General features: G+C 38.7%; 2 protein-coding genes across 2 annotated transcripts; both read right to left on the reverse strand.

The window, feature by feature from the left end:
- Window positions 1–16,439: 16,439 nt before the first annotated feature.
- LOC132262211 (uncharacterized) lies at window positions 16,440–17,189 on the reverse strand. Its single transcript, XM_059761394.1, has 3 exons — window positions 16,989–17,189; window positions 16,595–16,915; window positions 16,440–16,531 (listed from the first exon to the last, which is right to left on the reverse strand). Exons 1-2 carry the CDS (start codon window positions 17,047–17,049, stop codon window positions 16,596–16,598), a joined length of 381 nt encoding a protein of 126 aa, XP_059617377.1. The 5' UTR covers window positions 17,050–17,189; the 3' UTR covers window positions 16,440–16,531; window position 16,595.
- Window positions 17,190–17,538: 349 nt separating this feature from the next.
- Window positions 17,539–18,280, reverse strand: LOC132262297 (uncharacterized). Its single transcript, XM_059761523.1, has 3 exons — window positions 18,177–18,280; window positions 17,970–18,098; window positions 17,539–17,912 (listed from the first exon to the last, which is right to left on the reverse strand). The coding sequence occupies exons 1-3, from the start codon at window positions 18,229–18,231 to the stop codon at window positions 17,719–17,721; spliced, it is 378 nt and encodes a 125-aa protein (XP_059617506.1). The 5' UTR covers window positions 18,232–18,280; the 3' UTR covers window positions 17,539–17,718.
- Window positions 18,281–22,847: the final 4,567 nt, after the last annotated feature.

Here is a 22,847-nt window from a genome sequence, read left to right on the forward strand (position 1 = left end):
AGTTAAATAAAGAGAGAGAGAAATCTTCTTGAGTGGGTGAACAGAGAGTTTTCCAACAATAAAGTTAGCAGTGTTAAAAACTTGATGCGAGGAAAAGTTTCCTTCTCGCTCATTTACTTGTGAGATATTCTAATTAGAAACACACAAAGTGCTCCTCTATACAATTTCATTAATTGCATTTTATGTCTGGAGCATTTGTATTACTTTTCTCCATTCATGTTTCATGGGATTTCCCCCCATTCCCCTTTCGCGCTATTCCTCTTATGGGTGGGAATTTTATATATTTTCCTTCTTACATGCCAGGAGGAGTTGTGAATATGAGTGTGCAATAGGAGTATGCAAATGATCCAAAATCCAACTATGGCGCATTTCACCCAGAGAGTAATTAAAATTGTGCCGCTTCGCACACTTTTAACTCCATCTCTCCTTCATGATAATTAGATTTTCACCATATCACAGACTTTTGCTCCTTGGAGCGATTTCTGCATCAGCGTCACCTCAGCTGGATAGCTCGTTGGCAACTTATTTCGCCGAGTGTAGCAAGTTTAAATCATCCCCAGGAGGGAAATAACACTAGGCAACAAAAATGACACTTTTTTCTGCCCTTTTTTTGAGGTGTGGATTTTCTGATTCCTTGAGTCATCAGCTTTTCAACGGTACCTTCCTTTTTTCTCTAGACCCTCAAGTTTTCCTTTTAGAGCCTATTTTCCATTTTCCCCTATTTTCACCCACTTTGCCGCACTTATGTGCTCATATCTCGCTCAATTTTCCACGGATTTTCCTCAAATTAGGCTCAAACGATAGCTATTGAAATTACCTACTACTTTGTAAAACATTGTGAGTGTTTTAGATCACTCCTTGTTGGTCAAAAATGATCTTTTGTGAACCACTAGGTAAAAAATTCACCGGGTTTTTTACCACTTTTTTCTAAATATCTCCGAAACGAAGAAACTTTTATGTTGGATTATTTTTCCTATGTGTAGAGCACTTCAGGGGATGCATTTCCTCCATACATGCCGAAGTGATATTTCTTTTCTATCTGCCGGAAAAACGAGGTTTTTCCTCGACAAATTTTGCTTTTTTATGCTACGCGCACCCGCTAAAAAATTGAAAGAAGGTACATTTTGCTGTTTACGCACTCATTTAGATAATGATAATGCTTAGATGTTAAAACAAAAGAGAAAAAAGGCCAATATCTCGACTTTTTAGCTATTTTACGTATTTTTTTGGTCTTAATGACAACAAGTCCATAAAAAACACAAAAAATTCACGTAAAATAGCTAAAAAGTCGAGATATTGGCCTTTTTTCTCTTTTGTTTTAATATCTAAGCATTATCATTACCTAAATGAGTGCGTAAACAGCAAAATATACCTTCTTTCAATTTTTTAGCGGGTGCGCGTAGCATAAAAAAGCAAAATTTGTCGAGGAAAAACCTCGTTTTTCCGGCAGATAGAAAAGAAATATCACTTCGGCATGTATGGAGGAAATGCATCCCCTGAAGTGCTCTACACATAGGAAAAATAATCCAACATAAAAGTTTCTTCGTTTCGGAGATATTTAGAAAAAAGTGGTAAAAAACCCGGTGAATTTTTTACCTAGTGGTTCACAAAAGATCATTTTTGACCAACAAGGAGTGATCTAAAACACTCACAATGTTTTACAAAGTAGTAGGTAATTTCAATAGCTATCGTTTGAGCCTAATTTGAGAAAGTCCGTGGAAAATTGAGCGAGATATGAGCACATAAGTGCGGCAAAGTGGGTGAAAATAGGGGAAAATGGAAAATAGGCTCTAAAAGGAAAACTTGAGGGTCTAGAGAAAAAAGGAAGGTACCGTTGAAAAGCTGATGACTCAAGGAATCAGAAAATCCACACCTCAAAAAAAGGGCAGAAAAGTGTTGCACAGTGTAATTAAACGAGATGTTGTGGATTTCATCCCCACAGATTATTTCCCATTGCTCGCAAAGGATTCAATTGTGCTATGCAATTTTTCGCCAGATTCAATACACTGTCAAACTGGGGTGAAAACTTCTCTGTGGCTGATACAATTTCCAGGGGGTGGAAAATTATCTGAAGCGGTGTACGAAAAAGAGAGATTTTTCCTACAAATTAGCATAATTCTTAGACTCTTCGGTGGTGAGAAAAATAATGTGCAAAGAGTCTAAGAAGATTTACAGCTGGAACAATTTTTAATAACCAATTTTCCTTCCCTCGAATGGTTAAACCAATTGGGATTAATGAGGATTTCCGTGGTAAATTTACACACAAAAGGCGCACAGTTTCTCTGCCTCGGACAATATGAAGAATGACTTTCTGGGGAACTTCTGTGAAGCTGCAAAATCATAATTTTCCACGAGACTCTCGCGTGGAATTTGGATTTGGGCTTTCCTCCAGAACACAGCCTCGACTAACGCAAATTTAATGTCCGCCAGGGAATTGCCACAGCGAAGCTCTCCCAGGTTTGTTCCAGAGCTTAAGAGATGTTATTTGTGGCCCGAAGCAGCCCCAAAGTGTCGATGAGTTGCCGCTCAGGAGTCTCTGGTTATCAACGTGCTGATCGCATTGGTTTGGGCAACAAAGAGCTTTGTTGTTCACAGAAAGCTTCACATGCAAGAGTGCAAAATTAACCACTTCCTCATGCATCCCTGAGATTCTTGCCCACACACACACAGAGATTTATTAAAGCAATTTTCCTTGCACATGAACACAATGCGATACATAGTGAAATTGGCAAACCTCTTGTGTGTGCCTTTGAGTAGAACTTGAGGGTGCTTTTGAGAGAATTTCCACTGTCGCACAGCCAACACTTAAAATCCCTTCTGTCGCTTCTCAACCCTTCATCAATCTGAGTAGCTTTCCTGCCCACAATTCTCCCCAAATTCACCACATTTCTTCTCATTAGTAATTCCCATTGATTTCACCCCCAAAAAGCTCTGAGACGATAGAGTTTCAAATGTGCATGCATTTGAGATTAATCCGGCAGAAGATGAGACTTTTCATTTGGGGAAATTGGGCTGGGCATCTCAGGAAAGTGATCCCAATGGGAACAATATATAGTGGAGCTTCTCACGTGTCAAGGAAGAGAGTGACAAGGAGGAATTTTCGAATGGTTCGCACGAAGGAATCCCTCGTAAATTGAAAAGCTCTGTTCGGACGACAAAAAGGAGCGAATCGAGGGCGGGGGTTGGAAAAATCCCTGACTCTTTTCTCACATCAGGAAAATCCCTTAGACGAAACACGAAGAAGCACTTTGTGGACCTTCTTTTCTAATTGATTCACTCATTGTCGACTTATTGGCGGGAATTCATGCGCCTCAGTGGGAATCATTGAGGCTTCTGTGGCTGAATGGAATTTGTTAGAAAATCAGCTATTGAAAATTACCATTTGTATCGATTTCAGACGAAACCGCAGCCAATGGGATTTAGCCTGTCTTTACGCTTTGCCGAGCAATTTTCACCCAGCGAAACATGCATTCGCAATGGAAGAGTTAAGAGTGTTTCGAGGTGGCAAAATCCACCTCAATGGCTTTTGTTGTGCGGCGATATAAAAGGAGAATTCTCGAGAATATTCGCAAAAATTCCAATTTGATTTCCAGTGTGATTCATATGAAGTTATTGGAAGACTTAGTGAGTGAAATATATTAGCCAAGGGGAAGATAATATGATTGCAATTAATTAATTGCAATAATTCGGATCATTGTTTTGATTGCCAACGGAATAATTTACTTATGTGACTGAATTTTTGACAAAATAACACCTCAAAGTAAATATTCTTGCATTGAAAATGAAATTATTTCTTTTCTTAACAACATTGTGTGTCTAAATTACATGAAAATCGCAATTATGGAAGATGAATGGATAAAAACAGGCCAAAATCAAGCATAACCTTTAATTTTTGTATACTTAACAGCTACGATTTTGAGCTAAATATTTTAATTAAGAAACAAAACATATTCTCTGACGGAAGAAAATCATTAAAGATGATCTGAGAATATCAAATATAAAGGCCAGAATGTTTCTCAATTAGATTTTAGTTAGATTTTAGTTGATTTGTAGATAATTGTGAGGACAATAAAGCCAAAATTAGCATGTTATTCAAATCAAATCCTTCTCGGAAGTGTTAAGGATTTTTTACACAATTTGTGGAAGTGTCAGGACGTGGTTTTGCCATTTTATCTCCCCCTTGGTATTAGCCAATCGTTGAGGCAATTTTCAAAGGATTTCATTTCACTGGAATTGCTCATGAGAGCAGTATTTATCAATCACCTCTGTCGAGTGGTTTGGGGACTTTCGAGAGCTCTTCAGTGTTGCAAATAATTTTGCGAGCAATCGTTGCACGGAAATGATGCTCAATTAGTTGTAAATAATGCGAAATTGTATTATGTGAGAGCAATTGACCGCTTTTGTGCTACACATTGGGTTTTATTGCTATTTATTTTAAACAATTCACCACACAAACTGAGAAAAAAAAACATTCTGGACAAGAGATTCTAAATTTCCATGGAATGTTTCATCGATAAAATATACAAACGCAAATTCTTTTCTCTTACCTTGTGTGTTCTGGCAAGCAAATTACATTGTAAGCTTTTCTCCACAGCATTTTCCCTGGGAAACAATCTGAAGAATGTTTTCCTGCGCGCCAGTCATTTGACGAGAAGAGCGCCAAGATACAAATCCTCAAGCTGGGTGCTTAATTCTTTCACTTGAGCGACGAGGAGAGGAAGAAAAAATCCATTGGGAAAAGCACTCCGAGGCATCATCACGAGTCAATTTGCACGTGAGTGGAAAATCTGTGCCTGGTGGAAAATTTTCCAATCCGCGTGTAATGTCGAGAGAATGAACCGACTTGCTGAGTTTTCTATTATTCCAAAGTTTTTCTTTATTGGTTTCCCTCACACAATTCCATTCTATATTCCCTTCTGTTTCACCCCCAATGCGCGTCCATTTGTGGGTGAATTAGGGAAATGGGCGTGGGGGGGGATGATAAACATTTATGCTTATGTTGGGCGCGCTGCTGTAATGGAGGAATTTCCCTGTAAATGCCCAAGTCAGTGAATGAGAGCGACATGAGTGAGGGTGGAAGAGCTCGCCAATTGCTTACCAATTTCATTTTATTAAATTTGAACGTGCTTCCGCCCCCGCCTTCTGCAGCACTTTCGCCTCTTCACCAGCGAAATTATCATCATGGGCATGTCCTTCATTGGAGTCCCCCCGCGCGAATCCCGCCGCGGAGTTTCGCGCCATTGAAAATTCAGATAAGGGCAGACGAAATGAAATCAAGTCACAAGACTCTGCTCGCGACTTATCAAATTTTCAGCTGAGTAATTGGATTTGTGGTAATTATTCGTGATTTTCCCTTATCAACTCATTAATCTCTCGCACTGCGCCTCATCATTAATATCCTTCCTCGCGGGGAGTTATTCACAAAATTGCATGATGATCCCAAACCCGGAAAAGGACTCTTTTGCGAGAGAGAGAGAGAGAGAGAGAGTTTTGTGTGGCGGGAAAATTAAATGACTGTGCGACATTTTCCCTTCGGAATCACTGATTAATTTGCCTGATTAGTTTTTTAACAAGGATTTAGCGGAAAAGTTTTGAATCTTTATTTGTGTGTCTCCTGGGAGAATTCATCACCAATTGGCAAGCTATCAATTTGTGAAGTATTTCAACTTTTTAATTAAATCAATTAAATGCCCACCATCTTCACTGCCATTCAAGTCACGACTTTCTCACAATGCGAGAGGGAAAATCATTATGAAAGTGTTCGGAAATTAACACAAAATCTCCTTCTCAGGTCTCTTCGCGTCGCCTTTTCCAAAACCTTGAGCATGGCGATGAATTTGGGGCTCAGCGGAGCGATTCTTTTCCATATTTTTATTGTTATTTCAACAACAGTCAAAAGGTGTGTCCCAGAGAACGCCTGAAAGCCACCCCGGGGCTGTTTCTTTGTGCTCAATGGCGAAAAAGTCCCGACTTTGGAATAAATTTTTACGACACACGTCCCGGAAAACCTTCACCTTTCCTCTCTGTCTCCATAGAAGAAATATCCGTGATTTCGTAAAATGGCACAAAAGAAGAGATTATATTGAATTCCAGAATGAAATCTGTAGAGTTTCGGACTTGAAATCCGCCGTGTTCACATCTTTCTGCTCTCTTCGTAAACTTTGCCTCCCTTTTTTGCGGAACATCTTGTGAATTTCAATATTGTTTTCTCTGAAATAATTTTCCTCCGTCACACGCGCATGATTGGCATTCTGATACAGTTTTCTGCGGTTCAGAGAGAGAGGAATTCAAGTATATTATCAATGAAACAACTGTAGGAAAATACATCCCTGTGAGGAGCGTGAAAATCAAGGGGTTGCTAATATTGGGGATGCAAATTCAAATGCAAAAACATGTTATCTTTTTCGTAAATCTTTAGATTCTTAAAAAAGAGCAAATTTTTTAGCTGGAAAGCTTGCAAAGACTAATGAATAGACATTTACTTGATCTTTAATCGGATATTTACGGTTTTATCCAAGATTTTACGATAAAAACGAGTGTTAAACTGGAAAAACCGCATAATTTTTCAACATAAGAGAATACAAGAATAATAATGCTTTCGAAGAAACTGCAAAATGTCCTTAATTTGTTCAATATTCTTCTTAAACTCAACCTCGAATTCCTTTTTCTACCCACAAAATACAGTTTTCGCTCATAATTTTCTCCTAATTTCTGTATTTAACACAGAATAATATTTAATCTATAAATGATTTCCAAAAATTTGGTTCAAATCATTCTCTCACGCTTTAAAATCTATCTTCAGACCTAAAACTTCTCCCGACGAGACAATTTAACACCTAAAATATATTTTTCTCCCTAATTTTCCACTCTTATTCTCTAAATTCCCACAGAATTCTCGCATCGCGAAGACATTCACAATCCATATTATCAACCCCTCGGCGAAAATAGACTTTGTGTGCACTTTTCCTCCCCAACATTGATGCAAGCGGAAGTTGGGGTCGTAAAACTCCTTACATGGAGCTGAAAAATATGATCGTAAATTACAAACACTCTGAGCAAACGCGCAGAATTTAGGGTTGTTAAAACTCAAGGAGCGAAATTTCTTAGGTATGTGTTTTCCGCCTTAAATCCTATAAAGCCGCTAATCACCACCGACAGGAGCTTTAAATATAGACAAAAACTCACTCTCATTGTGAATTGTAAGACTTGAGTTAGTTTATTTATTCACACACAAAAGATACCTTTCTTCAAGTGGAACTGCAACTGTATATAAGTTGCTCAAGATCCGCAGGACAGAGAGGGAAAATGGAGAATTTGTAGAAGGGAAACACAAGAGGATTTATGATGAGGGAAAAATTGGTTTCTCATTGTGGTTCAACATGCTTCTTCATGTGATTTGTGGCTCTTGAAGCTCCCGGTGTTGCTTCTTGTAAGTGAATCACTTTGCTGAAATCAAGATGTATTCTTCAAGATGCATTTTCTCGCAATGAATGGAACTCTGGACAGCTCTAGAAGGTGTTTCCTTGCGACACTGTATTGGGTGAATAAATTCCGCAGTATTTAGGCCAATAACTTGTGGCAAAGAAACCTCCGTACAAAATGTCTTGAAGATGCTGAAATGCAATTCGCATTAATCCATTGCGGAATACCGGAGAAATGCTATGAATACTCAAGTGCATTCCTTTTGCAATGCATAAGTTGCCAAAGTAATTAAATTGCGTGCGACTTAATGGGAATTCCTGAGAGCTTTAATACTTCACCGCACAGGCAATGAGGAAATGTGGCTGCAAGTGCGTGTGTTTGTTAATCATTTTAGCATAACTCTAATTTCACGTTTCAATATGCTCCAAGTTTGGACTGGGAGAAGATGTGGAGACATCCTTGCGGTGGCTGAGCAAATGAACTCTCAGTCTCAGAACTGCCGCAAGATTACATCAGCACTCAATTCAGTATTCAGGCAACTCCAAAGGTATTTTGAACTTTCACCAGAGGCAGTGGAAATTGTGTGAATTCCGACGGAGAGCATTTCGGGAGAAAACATAAATACTGGGGCAAAGATGTTGCCAGTTGTCTCCTTGAGGGATTTCTCAAGTTCCACTGGGTGGTGTTGAGAATTTACATTAAATAAGCAACAATTGTGCCGTAAAATACTACATCATTTCTCGCATGATGAGATGCATTTATGCTAATATTTACAACACCCCGAAGTCACAATATTTGTCATTAGCAATTAATTAAGGGGTTGAGATTTCATCCCAGTGGAATTACAAACGGTGTCTCATTGTGCTTAACATGGAGTCTCATGAATCGCAATTAAAATATTTAATTTGCAATATGGAATTCTCATTAATCGCTTATATGCAAAATTGTGTTTGCTGAATCAATATCCAAGGGAGAGAATTGAAAGTGCAAATTTATGTAAATTCTGCATGAGAAATTATGGAGAAAAGCACATATGAAAAATGGCATTGTCATCCACTTTTCGTGATTGAGGCTATTTCAGGTCCCAAAACAATCTCCAGACGTGCTCACATCGAATTCCCACGCTCGTCTCCAACTATCCTTGGAATTGAACGCTGGGAGAGGTTGATTGTCCTCAAGTTTTGAGTGAGTACCGCAGAAATGCACCTGAGAACAAGCCTGAGAGCTTCAGGGCGGATATTCTATGGCAAAAGTTTGTCGTTTTTTGCCCCCCAAATGTGGATCAATGTTGTCTAAATTCGACGCTTCAAGTTTACCCCAGTAAATAATTCGGTATAACAGGGGAAAACTTTGCAATTTCGACTTGAGGAATATTTAATGCCACATGATAGATTGTATTTTTGGCAAATATTCTCATATTGCAGCTCATCAGCAGTCTCGTGAGGGAGAAAATCGATTAAAATCTCGATGCATTCACATGCAAGAGAGAGAATGTTGTAAAAAGTTGTGCTTTATATCGACGGGTGAATCAAAAGCTATGAAAAGCCAAAATCGCAATTTTTCAGTCAAGTGAGTTCAAAATATAGCTTCAAAACAGCTGCGAAATTTGTCAAATTTACTTCAAAACCCTGAAAACGCCTTAAAATCGGCCGTTAAAGTGCAAATATTGCTTGGTTTTTATTATTTTGTGAATATTCCAGTTGATTTTATTGGTATTTATTGAAATTTTTGATTAAAATATGACCAAATTTATAGAAAATCTAAAAATATTACTTTTCAAAGTTGATTTTCAGTAATCTTCGAGTCGATTTTATCCAAAGAAGTTCTAAGAAATCAACTTTTCATACTTTACTTGAACTTTTCTTCAAAGTTTTCAAGTGAAAAAAAAAATTAAAAGATATGAGAAATATTCATTCAAAGTCTAAAAAACATTTTAGGGTAATTCTGAACAATGAATAATTGACTTTTCATTTGCAAAACTAACAATTTTTTCTATTTGTGCTTTTTAAATAAGTAAGATTTTTTGGTATTGTCTCATAAGATTCAAATCTCAAAATGTTTGCACAGGAAGAACAAATAAAAGGCATTTGAAAAATACACAAAACGAAAACACTGATAAATCGTCTTTTCATAGTTTTCGCTTCACCTGTCGAATATGAATATTATTGTATTGGCATAAAAGCTCTGTCAATACAAATGCGTGGCGATAGAGAAGAGGAAAAAATCATTGAAAATATTTTTCAATCACAATAAAATCTATTGACTCGGCCGTATTGAGGCAATATGGAAAATAATGCAAAGTATATGGATTGAGCAGATGCCATTGAGTCCAATTATATTTTTGTGGTGAGGACTAGTAAATGGAAGTGTTTCTCTCTTCATTCAATTTCCCCCCAGCAGTTTATTGGGCGGGAAGGTACAAGCCACAATGGATATGCGGGTGCAAATGGAAATGAGGTGACACCAGAGAGAGAGAGAAAAAAAAATCAATTACTCTGATGAAAAACATCCAGTTGGAAGGATTTGGTTGAAAAGCAAACCAATGGGAATGTCGACATGGAAAATGCTCTAAGTTGGCCTCAATCCAAATAAAAATGACGCTGAATCCCCACGAAAATAAATACACCATCTATTTTATTCTTTCATATGTCACCCTCCCCCACTTCCATACCGCAAAAACTCACCCTCCCCTTCTGACACCCACCCGCCAGACCAAATAACTTTATCAGCTACAATTTTTCTCACTTTTCTCCATCCTTTCCCGGGGATTTCTCTTCCTGCCGCATGACAGGGTGATTGTTTGGATGTGTGTGAGGGAGAGTGTTAAAGTAAATTACATATAAAAGAGAAATATTCCTCAAGTTCCAACTTGTGAAGCCATCCTCGTGTCATATGAGACTTCTCGCTCGCCCTCTGGAACAACTCATTGTCTCATGGAATATTGTGTGCGCCCGGGGGAGAAGTCTGATGGGGTGGTGAAGATGAGTGAAGACTTTTTCCCCACAGAGAGAGCGAGTGAGAGAAGAAAGGCAAGCTCCAAAAGGCAGAACGTGACAAAAATGAGTAATGATGGGCATATTGAATAATTGAGTTTCCTCCCTTTACACTTATTTTCGTCCCTCGAACAACACAAACCACCCCTTTGCGCGGGGGTGTCTCTTGGAGTGCTGCCAAAAGGAAAGAGAACATCAAAAAATCCCCACAATGACTTAGCAATTGGTTTCACGGCGCACGAAAAGGTGTTGCGAAAACATGTTTTGATCAAGAGAGAGAGAGACTAAATTTCTGGAGACATCGCCGGATGTGACCATACAATTGTCCTACAAAGGACTCTATTTTGTGCTCAAAATCCGTGTCACTTTTGCATGCGAATAAGTGGAGGAACAGAGATTGTGTCTCTCTTTGGAATTTATTTAAATTTGCCTAATAAAACATATTCATGACTCTCTCTCTCGGGGTGCTTTTGAGACACTCGGTGAGTTTCTTATGAAAGGATTAACTTAATCTGTGAGAATCCTTGTTAAACTTTTCGCAAGATGAATTGTTGAAAATCTCTCTCTTCGCCTTTTATCTCCTGCAGACAAAATTAATAATGAGGCACTTTTTTTTCCTTCTATCCTCGCCTCGCGCTGTTGAGCAAATAATTCTTGGGCGACAGGCAAGTTTGTGCAGAGAATTTTATTAATCAATTTTTCCTTATTGATTTATTTCACAATATATCTCCATAAGAATATGCCTCCGCCGCTTTTGCTTCAATTTCATGCAATAAAATGCAAATTTTCTCCAACATTTGCAACACATTTGATGATGGGGTGTGTTGTGGGAGGGAGGAAATTTAATGGAAAAAGAGGGAGGAAAAGCTTCAAAATGCAGCACATAAAAGTTTGCCCTCTGGACGATGAAGAGAAGAGCGGAAAGAGCTGAAAGAAACTTTGTATTAACTTCAAAGTTTCCCCGTATTTTATGCCATAGTTCAACAAAAATATTTCATAATTGGGAAAATGATGCTCTTCTGCCTTTCGCCATTTGCCGCGAATGCAGTGATAATGGCAAATACACTTAGCATTTCACCCTCAACCCCCTTTGTTTTGTTGCAATCTTCAGTTGCACTGAATTCATCCTCAGTTTCATCCGCACGATTTCGCCTCGCACGAAGCTTTTCCCAGGGAAAATTCCTTTTCCCATTCACGATGGAAAGTGAAGTGAATCAGACTGGATTTATTAGCCTCATTAATTACAAAGTGTGGAATTCTTTTCCTTTCCAGCAAAAGAGTAGCAGATTTTTTTCGCAGATAATTCCGCGCCCATTGAAATGGGGTTGTGTGTTAATTAAAATGCTCCCCACGGTGGTGTATCGACCAGTGAAATCATCTGCATAACAAAGGTATTCTTATTCATGAACTTCGCCAGAGAAGGCTTCGAAGCACACCTTGTATTTTGCATTTGGGAAAGAAAAAAACACCGGCGGAATGTTTTCTGTGTCTCGCTCGTTATTAGCTCAGAGAGAGAGGGAAATTCAAAAGTTGAAAAAGTGTGTGAAAAGTGGATATCTCATTCGTATGAGTGGAAAATTTCCCCCCGCTTCGGCTTCAAGTTGATGAAACTCAAACAAACTGATATGGAAATGCTTTATAGCGTCGCAAAATCACCTGTATTTTTGAGATAAACTTGCCATCAATTGCCTCTGGAGTGTCTCAATATTACTTTAAACTTTTTTTCGCCCCCCCTCGCAATTTCACCCCACAACAGGCAACTCTTCAAACTCCCTGTGAGGTAATTTTTCAGAGCCCACCAGATATTCACACGTGGCAATTGAGGGGTTGGAGAAGAAAAAAGAGCGAGTATTGAACCTGCTCGAAACCTTTCGCTGCAAACTTCTGACGGGGTGGGAAAATTCTGTCATTCACACATTAAATATATATTCAGCTATGTTTGGGGAAGAAAAAACCACACTCTGGCGAGGGTGGATTCCTTGAGTGGATGTTTTAGAGCACCCTCGAGAAAATTTAATATGCGACATGATATAATATCTTCATTTATAAGGAGCCCATATCTCTTTTGGGCGGTGGTTTGCATACTTGGTGAAAATTCTCAATTTTCAGATTCTCCGTCATTCCTCATCTTTTTCCTCTCGCGAGAGCGAGAAAGAGAGAGAGAGAGAGAGGAAGCGCCAGAGAGTGTTTGTGTAGTTAATGTTGACGGGACGAGGATGATGATGGAGAAAGAATGAGAGGATTCTTTATGGAACACGATCCCATTTAGATGTTTGAGCGTGCAGATTGGTGAGATTAAAATTTAACGAATTGATGAATCAGAAGATGTGAAAATTGCATGAAAGCCTCCCCTAGAAGAAAAACTCTTATGCTATGGAGGAGCGGGACTTCTTTTGACTCCGCTTTACATACATTTCCTAGGAACACTTTCCCAATGAATTTATCCGCGTTTTCGTCTGTCTGCATCAAGGGGGAGACATTTTGATTAGAAGAAGTGTACTATTCAGTGAAAGTGTTTCAATAACTTCAATATGATGCGCTCAAAAGTGACATTCAAAAAGAATTAATGCAATAAGAATGATTCTTTACATTTTTCTAGGTTATGTGATAATTTAAAACAAATTTTGTCACTAAATAACCTCCAAAATCATTCATTCTTGAAACTAAGTTGGTATATTTGATGAAGATCACAAGATTTCAATGTTAAACTCTATTAATTAGAAGTCTTATAGGAGATTAAGATTGATCATAACCTCAAAAATATTGTGTGGAATACAGAATGGTCAATTTCAAGAGATATTTGATGGATTTCTACTATTAAATAGCAAATTTTAGCTCTTTTCTGTGTTCTTATTAAATTAAAAAATTGTTATTCCCTAGATTTGCCTTTGATTTTAAGATAATTTTTAGGTTATGATCCAAAATGCATCATAATATCCGCTGAAAACTTCAGATATTTCTCAAAAACAGTTTCTTTGTAAGTTTTCAGCGTTATACAAGTAAGAATGGCGTCTTTTTAGGTCAAAGAGTCCTAAATTTTGAGGTTATGATCGAAATAGGAGAGGAAAGTAAGAAAAAAGCGTGTTTTAAACACTGCTGAAGTTTTATCTCCCCCTTGATCAGCATCTCTTGTCGCTTTTCTATCTATTTTTCCATGGTGGAAATGTAAAGAATTGCGAGTGATTTGGTAAATCACTGAACTCTGTGCATATTCCGAGACTTGATATCCCGACGACAATCACGCCAGAGTGTGGGTTGATAAAAAATTGAATATCTGTGGAGGAAAAAGGGGGAGAGAAAAGTCATGTAATACATTTTTGAATTCCACCATATTCTGACATCTGTAAAATATTTGCAGAGAGCTTTTGAATAAATTTCCATGAGAGATTCCAAGCCGGAGATTCCTCTCTGGATGTCGAAACACTGTTGTGCATTGATGGGAGCACGTGTTGAGAGATAAAAGCACCCTTGCACGGAAAATTGATATCAATTCGGTGAGAATAAAATTTTCATCTGCATGCGCCATTGAGGCAACGGCATCGATGGTTTTTTTTTTTCTTATTTTAATAAAATTTCTGTCTTATGGCAGGGAAATGATAAAATTATAGAATTATGCTGATGAAGAGACATCTCTCCTCCTTTATTAGATTCACCTCATGAGGATGCTTGCGATGTGACTGCTCAGGCTTTGGGTGTTTTTTTGGGGTAAAAATGAGCCACTTGATATTCCGACAGTGTCGAGCAATATAATCTCAGTTTGTCATTTGTTGTATCGATTTATTCGCCATCCACAGTGAGGCCAGAGACATCTGAGTGACCCAACAGCAGAACAGAGTTGCGAAGAAGCCAGATTTTCCCTTGATTTCGGGAAAGCGAGACTCTTTCGTAGCTCACTTATAAATCTTCTTCAGTGTCAACTCCGTTGAGGAGCGGAGGAGGAACAAATGAAAGTAACATGACTAATTTATGAACGTGCAAATAAAGAATAATCAACCAAGGCATCAGTGTTGCAAGTGAGAGAAATTCTTTCGTGTCACATTCCTCGTTGTTGGTCATTTGTATCAATTAGACGAGCGTCTGTGCGCGAAGGAATGCGAATATTCACATGCTATTGAGTAGAATTTTCCCAAAGCAAAAGGACGGATTATTCGCTCTCATTGCTCCTGATTAATTATTCCCCCGCAGGTAACGCAACTCGGCCGGCCTTTTTTATTAATCACCCCCAAATAATCATGGAAGTGGGCGGAAAATTGCATTACAATTGAACATTGTGTGTGGTTTGGAGTGCATTTGTTCAAATAATGAGGGTGGAAATTTTTTAAACCGCGCCATTTCCAGATCTTTGATGGCGAAATGGCGGGAAAATATGGTTTATGTGTGATGAAATTTTCGGATGTAATTATGCGGGAAACGTATGGAATTAATCATCTATGCCGATTTAAATTTAATTGTATAACTCGGCACAATAAATGCTTTAATGTTTGATATTTCCCCCGGATTTATTCCGGTTGTGCATAATTTTGGTCTCTTGATGGTCTGAATTTGCCGCTCTTTTGTTCTGTGCTTTGGGAGCTTTTCCGACGCGATGGGGTCAAAGGCGACAGAAAAGCGTCATCCACGACTATTTATCACGGATTCGAGTGGATGGGAAAATTGTAAGACGTCTCTAATGACATCAATATGTCGGTGGGATGACACAAAAATTAATTCGCAATATAAATCATAAATATTTAATAATTTCAGACTCATTGCTCACAATAGAAGCACAGAGTCATCATTTACCACACGCAGAGGGTGGCTTTTTTCATCCCCCCGCGTCTCGAGTGGGTGGTGGTGGCAAATTAGTCATCGTGCCATCATTTGGAATTCTCCATGTAATTGTTTCTCCTTTGTCCTCAACACTCGTCAGGGAAGTATGAATAATTATGTTTGCCGAAAAGAGAAGAGCTGGCAAATCACAACTATATATGCCGTCTAACTGTGTGGAATGTTAGAAAGCGAAATGGGGATGATTTTACATTTTAATATTTATGGCGACGCGCGCCGAGAGTCTCTTCGAATCCACTCAAAAGACATTCTTTGTTCGCCTGTTCAGGTGTATGACGGGCGCTGGGAAAATTATTACTAATTAATATCACGAGAAGTGTGCTCTCTTTCATCTTCCTCCTTCCCAAACTCCGGAGATTCGCACTCTCTGTCATGCCAGACGGAATTTTCAATTAAATACAGCCAACAGGGGAAAAAAAACTCCTTTAGCACGGCCTTTTGTACGTGAGGCAAAGGAAAGTCTCGTCAATAATTCAATTTGCAATATTTTTGCAGGGGGAGAAATGTCGCCATAAAATTTTATCTGCATTGATTTTCCTCATTTCTCGGTCAATACAGAGATGACTGAAGTTTTGCAGGCAAGGAGAAAAAAAAACCTCCCAAATGGAAGACAATCCAAATCAATAATTCAGTAAATTATATTGCAGGCGCAATTCGAATGAAACATTTTGCATTTTCAAGAGGAAAAGTTTAAGTATCTCGCAAATTGGGGGTGGAGAAAGTGAGCAGCAAAAGGAAATAGTGTGTTATCAAGGGGTGTGAATGAAGTGCAGACAAAAAGGACATCTTGGAAGAGTCGCAACCGAAGGAGAATGATATAAATCTCCAGAAGTCTTCACACCCACCTTCCTGGATCTCTCAAGCGAGAGGAAATCAGTGGAAATCGGCGGGAAAATCGCTGAGAAAATACCACAATTTATGACTTTGCGCTCTAACAACCTGACACTCTTTAAGCCAAAGTGTTCGAAAATATACTCTGCATATAAGGTCCAGGAATGAATCCTAATTGCCGTCGCTGTAAATTACATTCAGAAAAGAGAGTGAAATATGGCTTGGATGTCACGCGGTTCTTTTTATACTTGTTGGACGCGCAAGATGACGGAAGAAATGAGGGTTAACATCTCACTTTTCATAATTTGCCTGAGCCAGGCTAGCTTCTGGGAAATGGAGACAAAAAAGCGCTAAAGTTTTCCTTCCTCTCCGACTCTATTTGCTACACTCGTTTTTTTTTCTCTCTTCTTCACTTTCCCGACGAAAAGTTGTACATTTCTTGCATATAAAAAGACCATCTGAAAAGGCATGGAAGGCACAAATGAGCTGAGAAGCGCGCTGCTAATGACTCATTTTCTTACATCACACTGCAAATATCCGCCGCACAACTGCCAAAGTCAGAAGGCCAACGACGAAGGAGGAGCTCTTGAGGACGCTCGAAGTGTTGCAGAGATCGGTGAGGCAGAGGGAACAGGAGCCAATTCCCGCGTCGACGTTCCGGCAGAAGTTCTCGTCGGCACACCATCGCGAGACCACGGTCTTGTCGAAGATATTGAGGATCTCCTTGGAGCAGACTGTCGATCCGGGGCCACATTCCACCGGCTGCAGACTGCCGGTGTCAGGAGGATCGGCGCAGTATTTGTTGTCGCTGGACGAGCACTCGTAGCACCGGATGCCCTCCACTGGAGCAGAACAAACAAGAGCCCCAATCAGAGGTTAAGGAGCACACAAACTTCCTCCGTGGAAAACACCCACCTCTTTCCCACTGCAGCGCCACAGCCAGCGAGAGGAGCAGCAGAATTATCTTTGATGCCATTTCACCTGATTTATCACAACGCAGCAGAGATACCTATTTTCACTCTCCAGGGGGAAAATCTATGAAATATTTCACTCTTTCGCACGAATTGGTGTGGAAAATACTCTGGCCAGGGCTCGACTATGGCCAGAAAATGCCTCACATTGGGAAAAAGAGAGATAGAGCTTATCGCGCTCTCCGATTCGCTCAACTGATTAGATAACGAGCCCTGTAAGTGATATTTTCGTGGATATTGATTCACCGTGCAATTTTCCATGGAAATTTTAAAGTGAATAAAGATAGTGCATAATTCGCGGAACCGGACAATAATTGGGCTAATGGAAATTAAATTTTAAATTCATTAAATACAAATTCTGAACATGAATTACTTATTAATTTAGTCAGTTTAATGAAGAGTGAAGTCATTTTGGTATTCCTGCCAGCGTTAATCAAATCATTTTGAAGATTTCCGCATGGAAAATTGATTTGAAACTTTAAAGTTCTTTCTCTGGGAAATCTTTATTAAATTTCACAGCATTTTGCCATGCTTAACATTGTTCGTTTACCCTCAATATCTTATCAGTGCTCGTGAGTGAGACTCGCTTGTGGGAAATCGTCACAGAGATTAAGGTGTGTTCAATGAGTGAGCTCCTTATCAGTCGTGTCGATGTCTTAGTGAATCGACAAGATTCACTTGACAAAACACCTGAGCTGAGCTGCAACCAGTGCCAAAATGAGCAAAAAGCAGCAACTATCTGCAAAGGAGGTGGAATTGCACAGCTTCCTATCGCAAATGTGACACTCCGTAACGTCTTTGACGACCTCAATTGCTTGACAAACTTCAGCTGGTCCACAGTCTCTCGTCATCCACACGCCATCGGAAGCTGCCGGAGAAGTTTAAGACATGACAAGATGCTTGGCATGAGGAATTGTACTCACACAATTTCCCACGATTTTTATGCAGTGCGTGAAGGTGGAAGGACAGGTCATCACGCTGAGCCCGTTAAGTTTGGGCCGGAAGCAGTCTTCGGGGGTGGAATGCAGGCAAGAGTAGCACTCAAGAGCGTCAACTAAAGATCACAAGACAAGAGAAACTCTCCTGTAATTAACTCGCTTTGACGAGTGAAAAGACAACCACTGCAAATTACCCCTGAAGAAAGGATGGAGAATGAGAAGAAGTCCCAGAGACTTGAGAGACTGCATATTGAGTTTCACTTGTCGAACTTCACTTGCTGTGAAAAGTATGAAAACATTAGTGAGAAGTCGAGAGGAATCTATCAGGAAATGTGAACTTATCACACGGCTTTATCGCCCATTGTTAAATACTATCCAAGGGGGAGACAATACAGTCAGAAGTGGTGTACAGATTGTCCAAATTTTTTCATAGAAACAATCACAATATTCTTTTTTTTAGGTTATGTAACGAATCAAGTGAATAATTCGCGTTCTAGCTCATAAATTCTTATGCAGAAACACGAAATATGACCAGTTATTGGCAGAATTTAGCAATTCTTTTCAGTAAACACTGTTATTCTGTCTCTTTGATGTCAAGAAACACTGAAAATTATGCTGAACTCAAACATAACCTCAAAAACATTGATTTGCACATAAAAATGCTTATTTAGGAAAGTTTCTGGATGATTTTGATTCATAATCAGCAATTTCAAGGCCATTCGCAAGTGATAAAAAGATATGAAACAGAGTCTATAAAGATTTCTTAGTGATATTTTTGAAGTTATCCTCGGAAATTATACCCAAAAAGCGGTTTTCAGTGGATTTTTACAGAAATATTGGATGGAAGATTTAAAAGTTTTAAAGTTTGAAGTGTTGGACAGATTTTAGTTATATTATCTCCCCCTTGACACTGTCAATAGTCAAGTCTTGATAAGATATTTCATGGAAGTTTCTCTTTTTTCTTCTTGGCGGCGTAAAAATTACCGACGAGTGACACAAATTTTGAAATCTCCGACAAAACTCATTTCAAAACAGTGATTTAGCAAACATTATGCTTTGTTCTGTGTTGAATAAATTATTTCCAGCCATCACTGGTATTTTTTTCATGGTTTTAAATTAAAAATTGGGAAAGCAAAGTCTGCAGATAATTTTCTACCTGTCTTGTTAGTTTTCCTATTCCATTATCTGTTTTTTTTCTCCCCTTTCACAATGTTCTTTGCAGATTTTCCAACTTTCCGACATCCAGCAAATATTGACTTTTTTCCTGTATAATATATTGAATGGAATTGAAATGAATTTCGATCAGTCATGGCAAAGGCCCAGAGCGACATCGCGTCTGAGGGCGGATATTTTACGAATTTATTGTCGCTGTCTGGCCGTTGGAAATGCGAAGTATGAAATACAGTTTCGCTGCAAGGGATGCCATCTCGCCACCCCCAAACATCATGATTTCCGGACTCTGGAGATGCCCTTTTTGGCTGCACACGAATCTCTTCTGGCACACTGTCTCTGTGCCCTCTGTATCATGATGGTAGTTTTAAAAATTAAAATTTATTCGTGTTTGCTCTCCCCACCATGTGTCACACTTGTTCTGTGTTATGCATGATAGAAATCTCCCTTGACACCACATCCCAAATTACATTTCATCCAGAAATTATTGCACACCCCAATTCTCTATGAGTGGCTTTCACATGTGAGTTTACATGTGATTCACTTTGTTGTTCTTCACCCTCCACAGCAAACATACGCCGTGTGTATGCTCGCCACCCAGCACACCCCCGAAATCATGCGGAATGGGGGTGTGTTTTTGCCACCCTCTTTCCGGAGCACAGCCAGGTAAATTGCGAGGAGCGAAACTTTTTAATTCCAAATAGAAAGTTACTCGAAAGTGTGCCTCTGATGGGGATGTGAGGGAGAGAGAGCTTTTATGGCAAATCCCTGGGAAAATCGATGGGGAAATTGCGAGGAAAATAGAGACATTCCCTCGCCTGCTCTGGGAAGAGTGTGCCTATAATCCCGGCTTCCTTAAACTTCATTTATTATAGTGTTTACGTGGATGGGACTATTTCAGTCAAGTGGTTGCCAGCGATAGCGATAGCAACAGCACTTATCGCAATTTTTGCAGCAACCGCAAGTGCACAGAATGTGACCATGATTCGCACATTCCCCACACTCTTCCCCCACCCTGTCACTGCATTAATATTTATATATTGAATCCAGGTGTTTAAGCCTACATTTTTGCTCCAGCCATTCCTTTTTTCCCTGCCAAAATTAATGTCGCCCTCTTCTCCTGTCCGCCCCAACCCCCGCAAGTGACACGCACACCGGGGACTCGGCCTATATATTGCCACATGTGGTGGAGTGTCATGTGACAAATCCTTCACGATTCGGTGGCGTGTCACGTTGTTTAATAACTTGAAAATAAGTGGGGTCGCAACGGCGCTCTCTTGGGCGAAAGCTCATGCGTGAAGGTGGAATAAATGTAATTTATTGGCAGTGTCAGCCACTTTGAATACAAATCGACCCCCTCGTGAGTGTAATTGCCTCAGTCATTGTCACTCCCTATCGACAGAGGGTGGCGGGCAAGGCTCCCTGTTGTCACCCAATGAATTATACTCTTTCGAATCCGAGGCTGAAGCTGAGAACGAAGTGTGCATGGAAAACATTTCAATTCACGGCTTTGCATTGAATTCTTCTTCACAAGGGGTAGATAATGCAGTCAGAAGTGGTGTACAGATCAGCAGAAGTACTTAGTGTTCAAAAGCTTACAGTATTACTTCCCTGAGAGCTTATTTTACTGACAAATTGAGCCAATTCTTTGAAATTACTTCGATTTTCACGCAAACTCAATAATAAAAATCATTTTTTGAGGTTATGTTATGTATCAGGGACAAATTTTGTGAAAATTCATATTCTATTGCCGCAATTTGGCATTTACATGAAATAAACAGTGCTTTTCTGAACCTTTGATGCCAAGAAACACAGCAAATTGTATTGGACATGAACATAACCTCAAAAATGGTAATTTAGATTTGGTAAATGTTTATATAGAATGCTTTTTGGACAATTTTGCTTTCGAATTATCAGTTTTGAGTTCATTTCGTGATCTAGAATGTTTCAAAACTGAGTTTTTATAGATTTCTTGGTGGATATTTTGAGGTTATGGTCGGAAAAGATGTCCAAAAATGCGTTTTTTAATCAAGTCTTGCCGAAATATTGAATAGACACTCAAGAAATTAATTATATTTTGGGAATTCATGTGGAAACAAAGAACTTCATAGTCTAGAAGTGTCAAGCAAATTTGGAAGTGTACTATTTCCCCCTTGCTTCTTCAACTATTCTTCATTTATCAAATCAAATGTGATTCAGTAATAATTCTCATTAAAAACACTGTTATAAAACAATGCATTCCATCCAGTTAACTTTCGAAAATCCCTCATTTACTGACAATATAGTTAATTTCTGAAGTTAAATTGAATATGAATGTAATTGAATAATATTTTCTCGTCCGCGGGAAAATGCACACAAAACCTCATCGCAGTAATTGTTCTGCACACACAATAATGCACATTAATACAGTCACCTACAATGTTTGCCATTAAGCAGATGTGTAAATGTAAAATATTGTTGTGAATGCAATTAAAAAGTTTTTCTATTTTATACACACACACTGAGAATTTCTATTTCCTGACTATGGGGAGCTTTTCAATTAAACAGAAAACTTTCCACCTTGTTATTTTATTGCAATTTGCAATTACAGCAAATTCAATTTTAACCGCTCCTTTTTCGTCCGCCTTCCACTGTGAGATTCATTGAATTTATCACAGAGACACAGTGGAAAAATTGCAGGATTTTTTTTCCTATGCAGAAAAGGAAGATAAAGCTGTGTAATTTGTATATTTCATAAAATAATTCCATACTTTTTTTTCACTATTTCAACCAGTTTCAACGCAATTCTCTAGGAAAAATCACAAAGAGAGCAATTTTAAAATGCTGACTTAATTTTCATGGCTAATAAAGTGTCATTAAATGATGGAATATAATTGGAATTTAACGACAATATTTTCTCACTTGATGACTGAATGAGATGGAAAAACATGGGATGGAAAATCAGTGGAAAAATTTTAACTTTCCCTTCAAAGTTTGCTAAATGTAAAACTAATTTAACTTTTTGACTCACTCTTGATAATAAATTACACATGACATAATCCCTTTTGTACACTTTCAACGTGAATTGAGCGCCAAAAGCGGACAAAGTAGATTTTTAACTCAAACTCTGCCCTTGTTAAGTGCAATATGACTCACTGAAGTTTAACTAGAGTTTTCCCTTTGCTATTTACGGCCAATTGAGCATGAGTGAGGAAAAATCAGAGCAGTTGCAGAATGCAACCGTTGAGCCTGATGAGGAGATAATTGTGATCATTTATAATATAGTTTGCTGGCGGAATTCTCCTGAATGGATTTCCCGGGCATAATTAATCACATCCACTTTGCCACATGTGGAGTGTTTTCTGGCGACGCCTGAGAAAATGAAATTGAAATAATTAATGAGGCACGAGTGATGAGGCTTCACCTCAGCTCTAATCATTTGCTTATTATAATGCTTAATGATAACCAAGGGAAAAATACATTCCCGCCAAAATTGATTATGCCTCCTTATTCTTGGTAAAAGTGAGTACACAGAAAGAAAAAAATAGTTGAAAAAGCGAGAAATTTTGTTAATCATGATAGTGAATTGCTTTTTTCACGAAAAGTTACAAAAAGTATGTAAGAAGAGGTAATTTTTCGTTAAAATTCGAATATTTTTACGAAAAACAGAGAAAATTAGCATATAAAGCATATAAAAAGCAAGTTGATAAATCCAA

This window comes from Phlebotomus argentipes, unplaced genomic scaffold, assembly GCF_947086385.1.
Source record: "Phlebotomus argentipes unplaced genomic scaffold, Phlebotomus argentipes genome assembly contig_15, whole genome shotgun sequence".
Lineage (NCBI taxonomy): Eukaryota > Metazoa > Arthropoda > Insecta > Diptera > Psychodidae > Phlebotomus > Phlebotomus argentipes.

Coding starts and splice junctions, on each gene's coding strand:
- LOC132262211 (XM_059761394.1), bottom strand. CDS start 17,049: ATGGCATCAAAGATAATTCTGCTGCTCCTCTCGCTGGCTGTGGCGCTG. Junction 16,916..16,988: donor GGCGCTGCAGTGGGAAAGAG/GTGGGTGTTTTC, acceptor GTTCTGCTCCAG/TGGAGGGCATCCGGTGCTAC.
- LOC132262297 (XM_059761523.1), bottom strand. CDS start 18,231: ATGCAGTCTCTCAAGTCTCTGGGACTTCTTCTCATTCTCCATCCTTTC. Junction 18,099..18,176: donor TCTCCATCCTTTCTTCAGGG/GTAATTTGCAGT, acceptor TGTGATCTTTAG/TTGACGCTCTTGAGTGCTAC. Junction 17,913..17,969: donor CATAAAAATCGTGGGAAATT/GTGTGAGTACAA, acceptor CTTCTCCGGCAG/CTTCCGATGGCGTGTGGATG.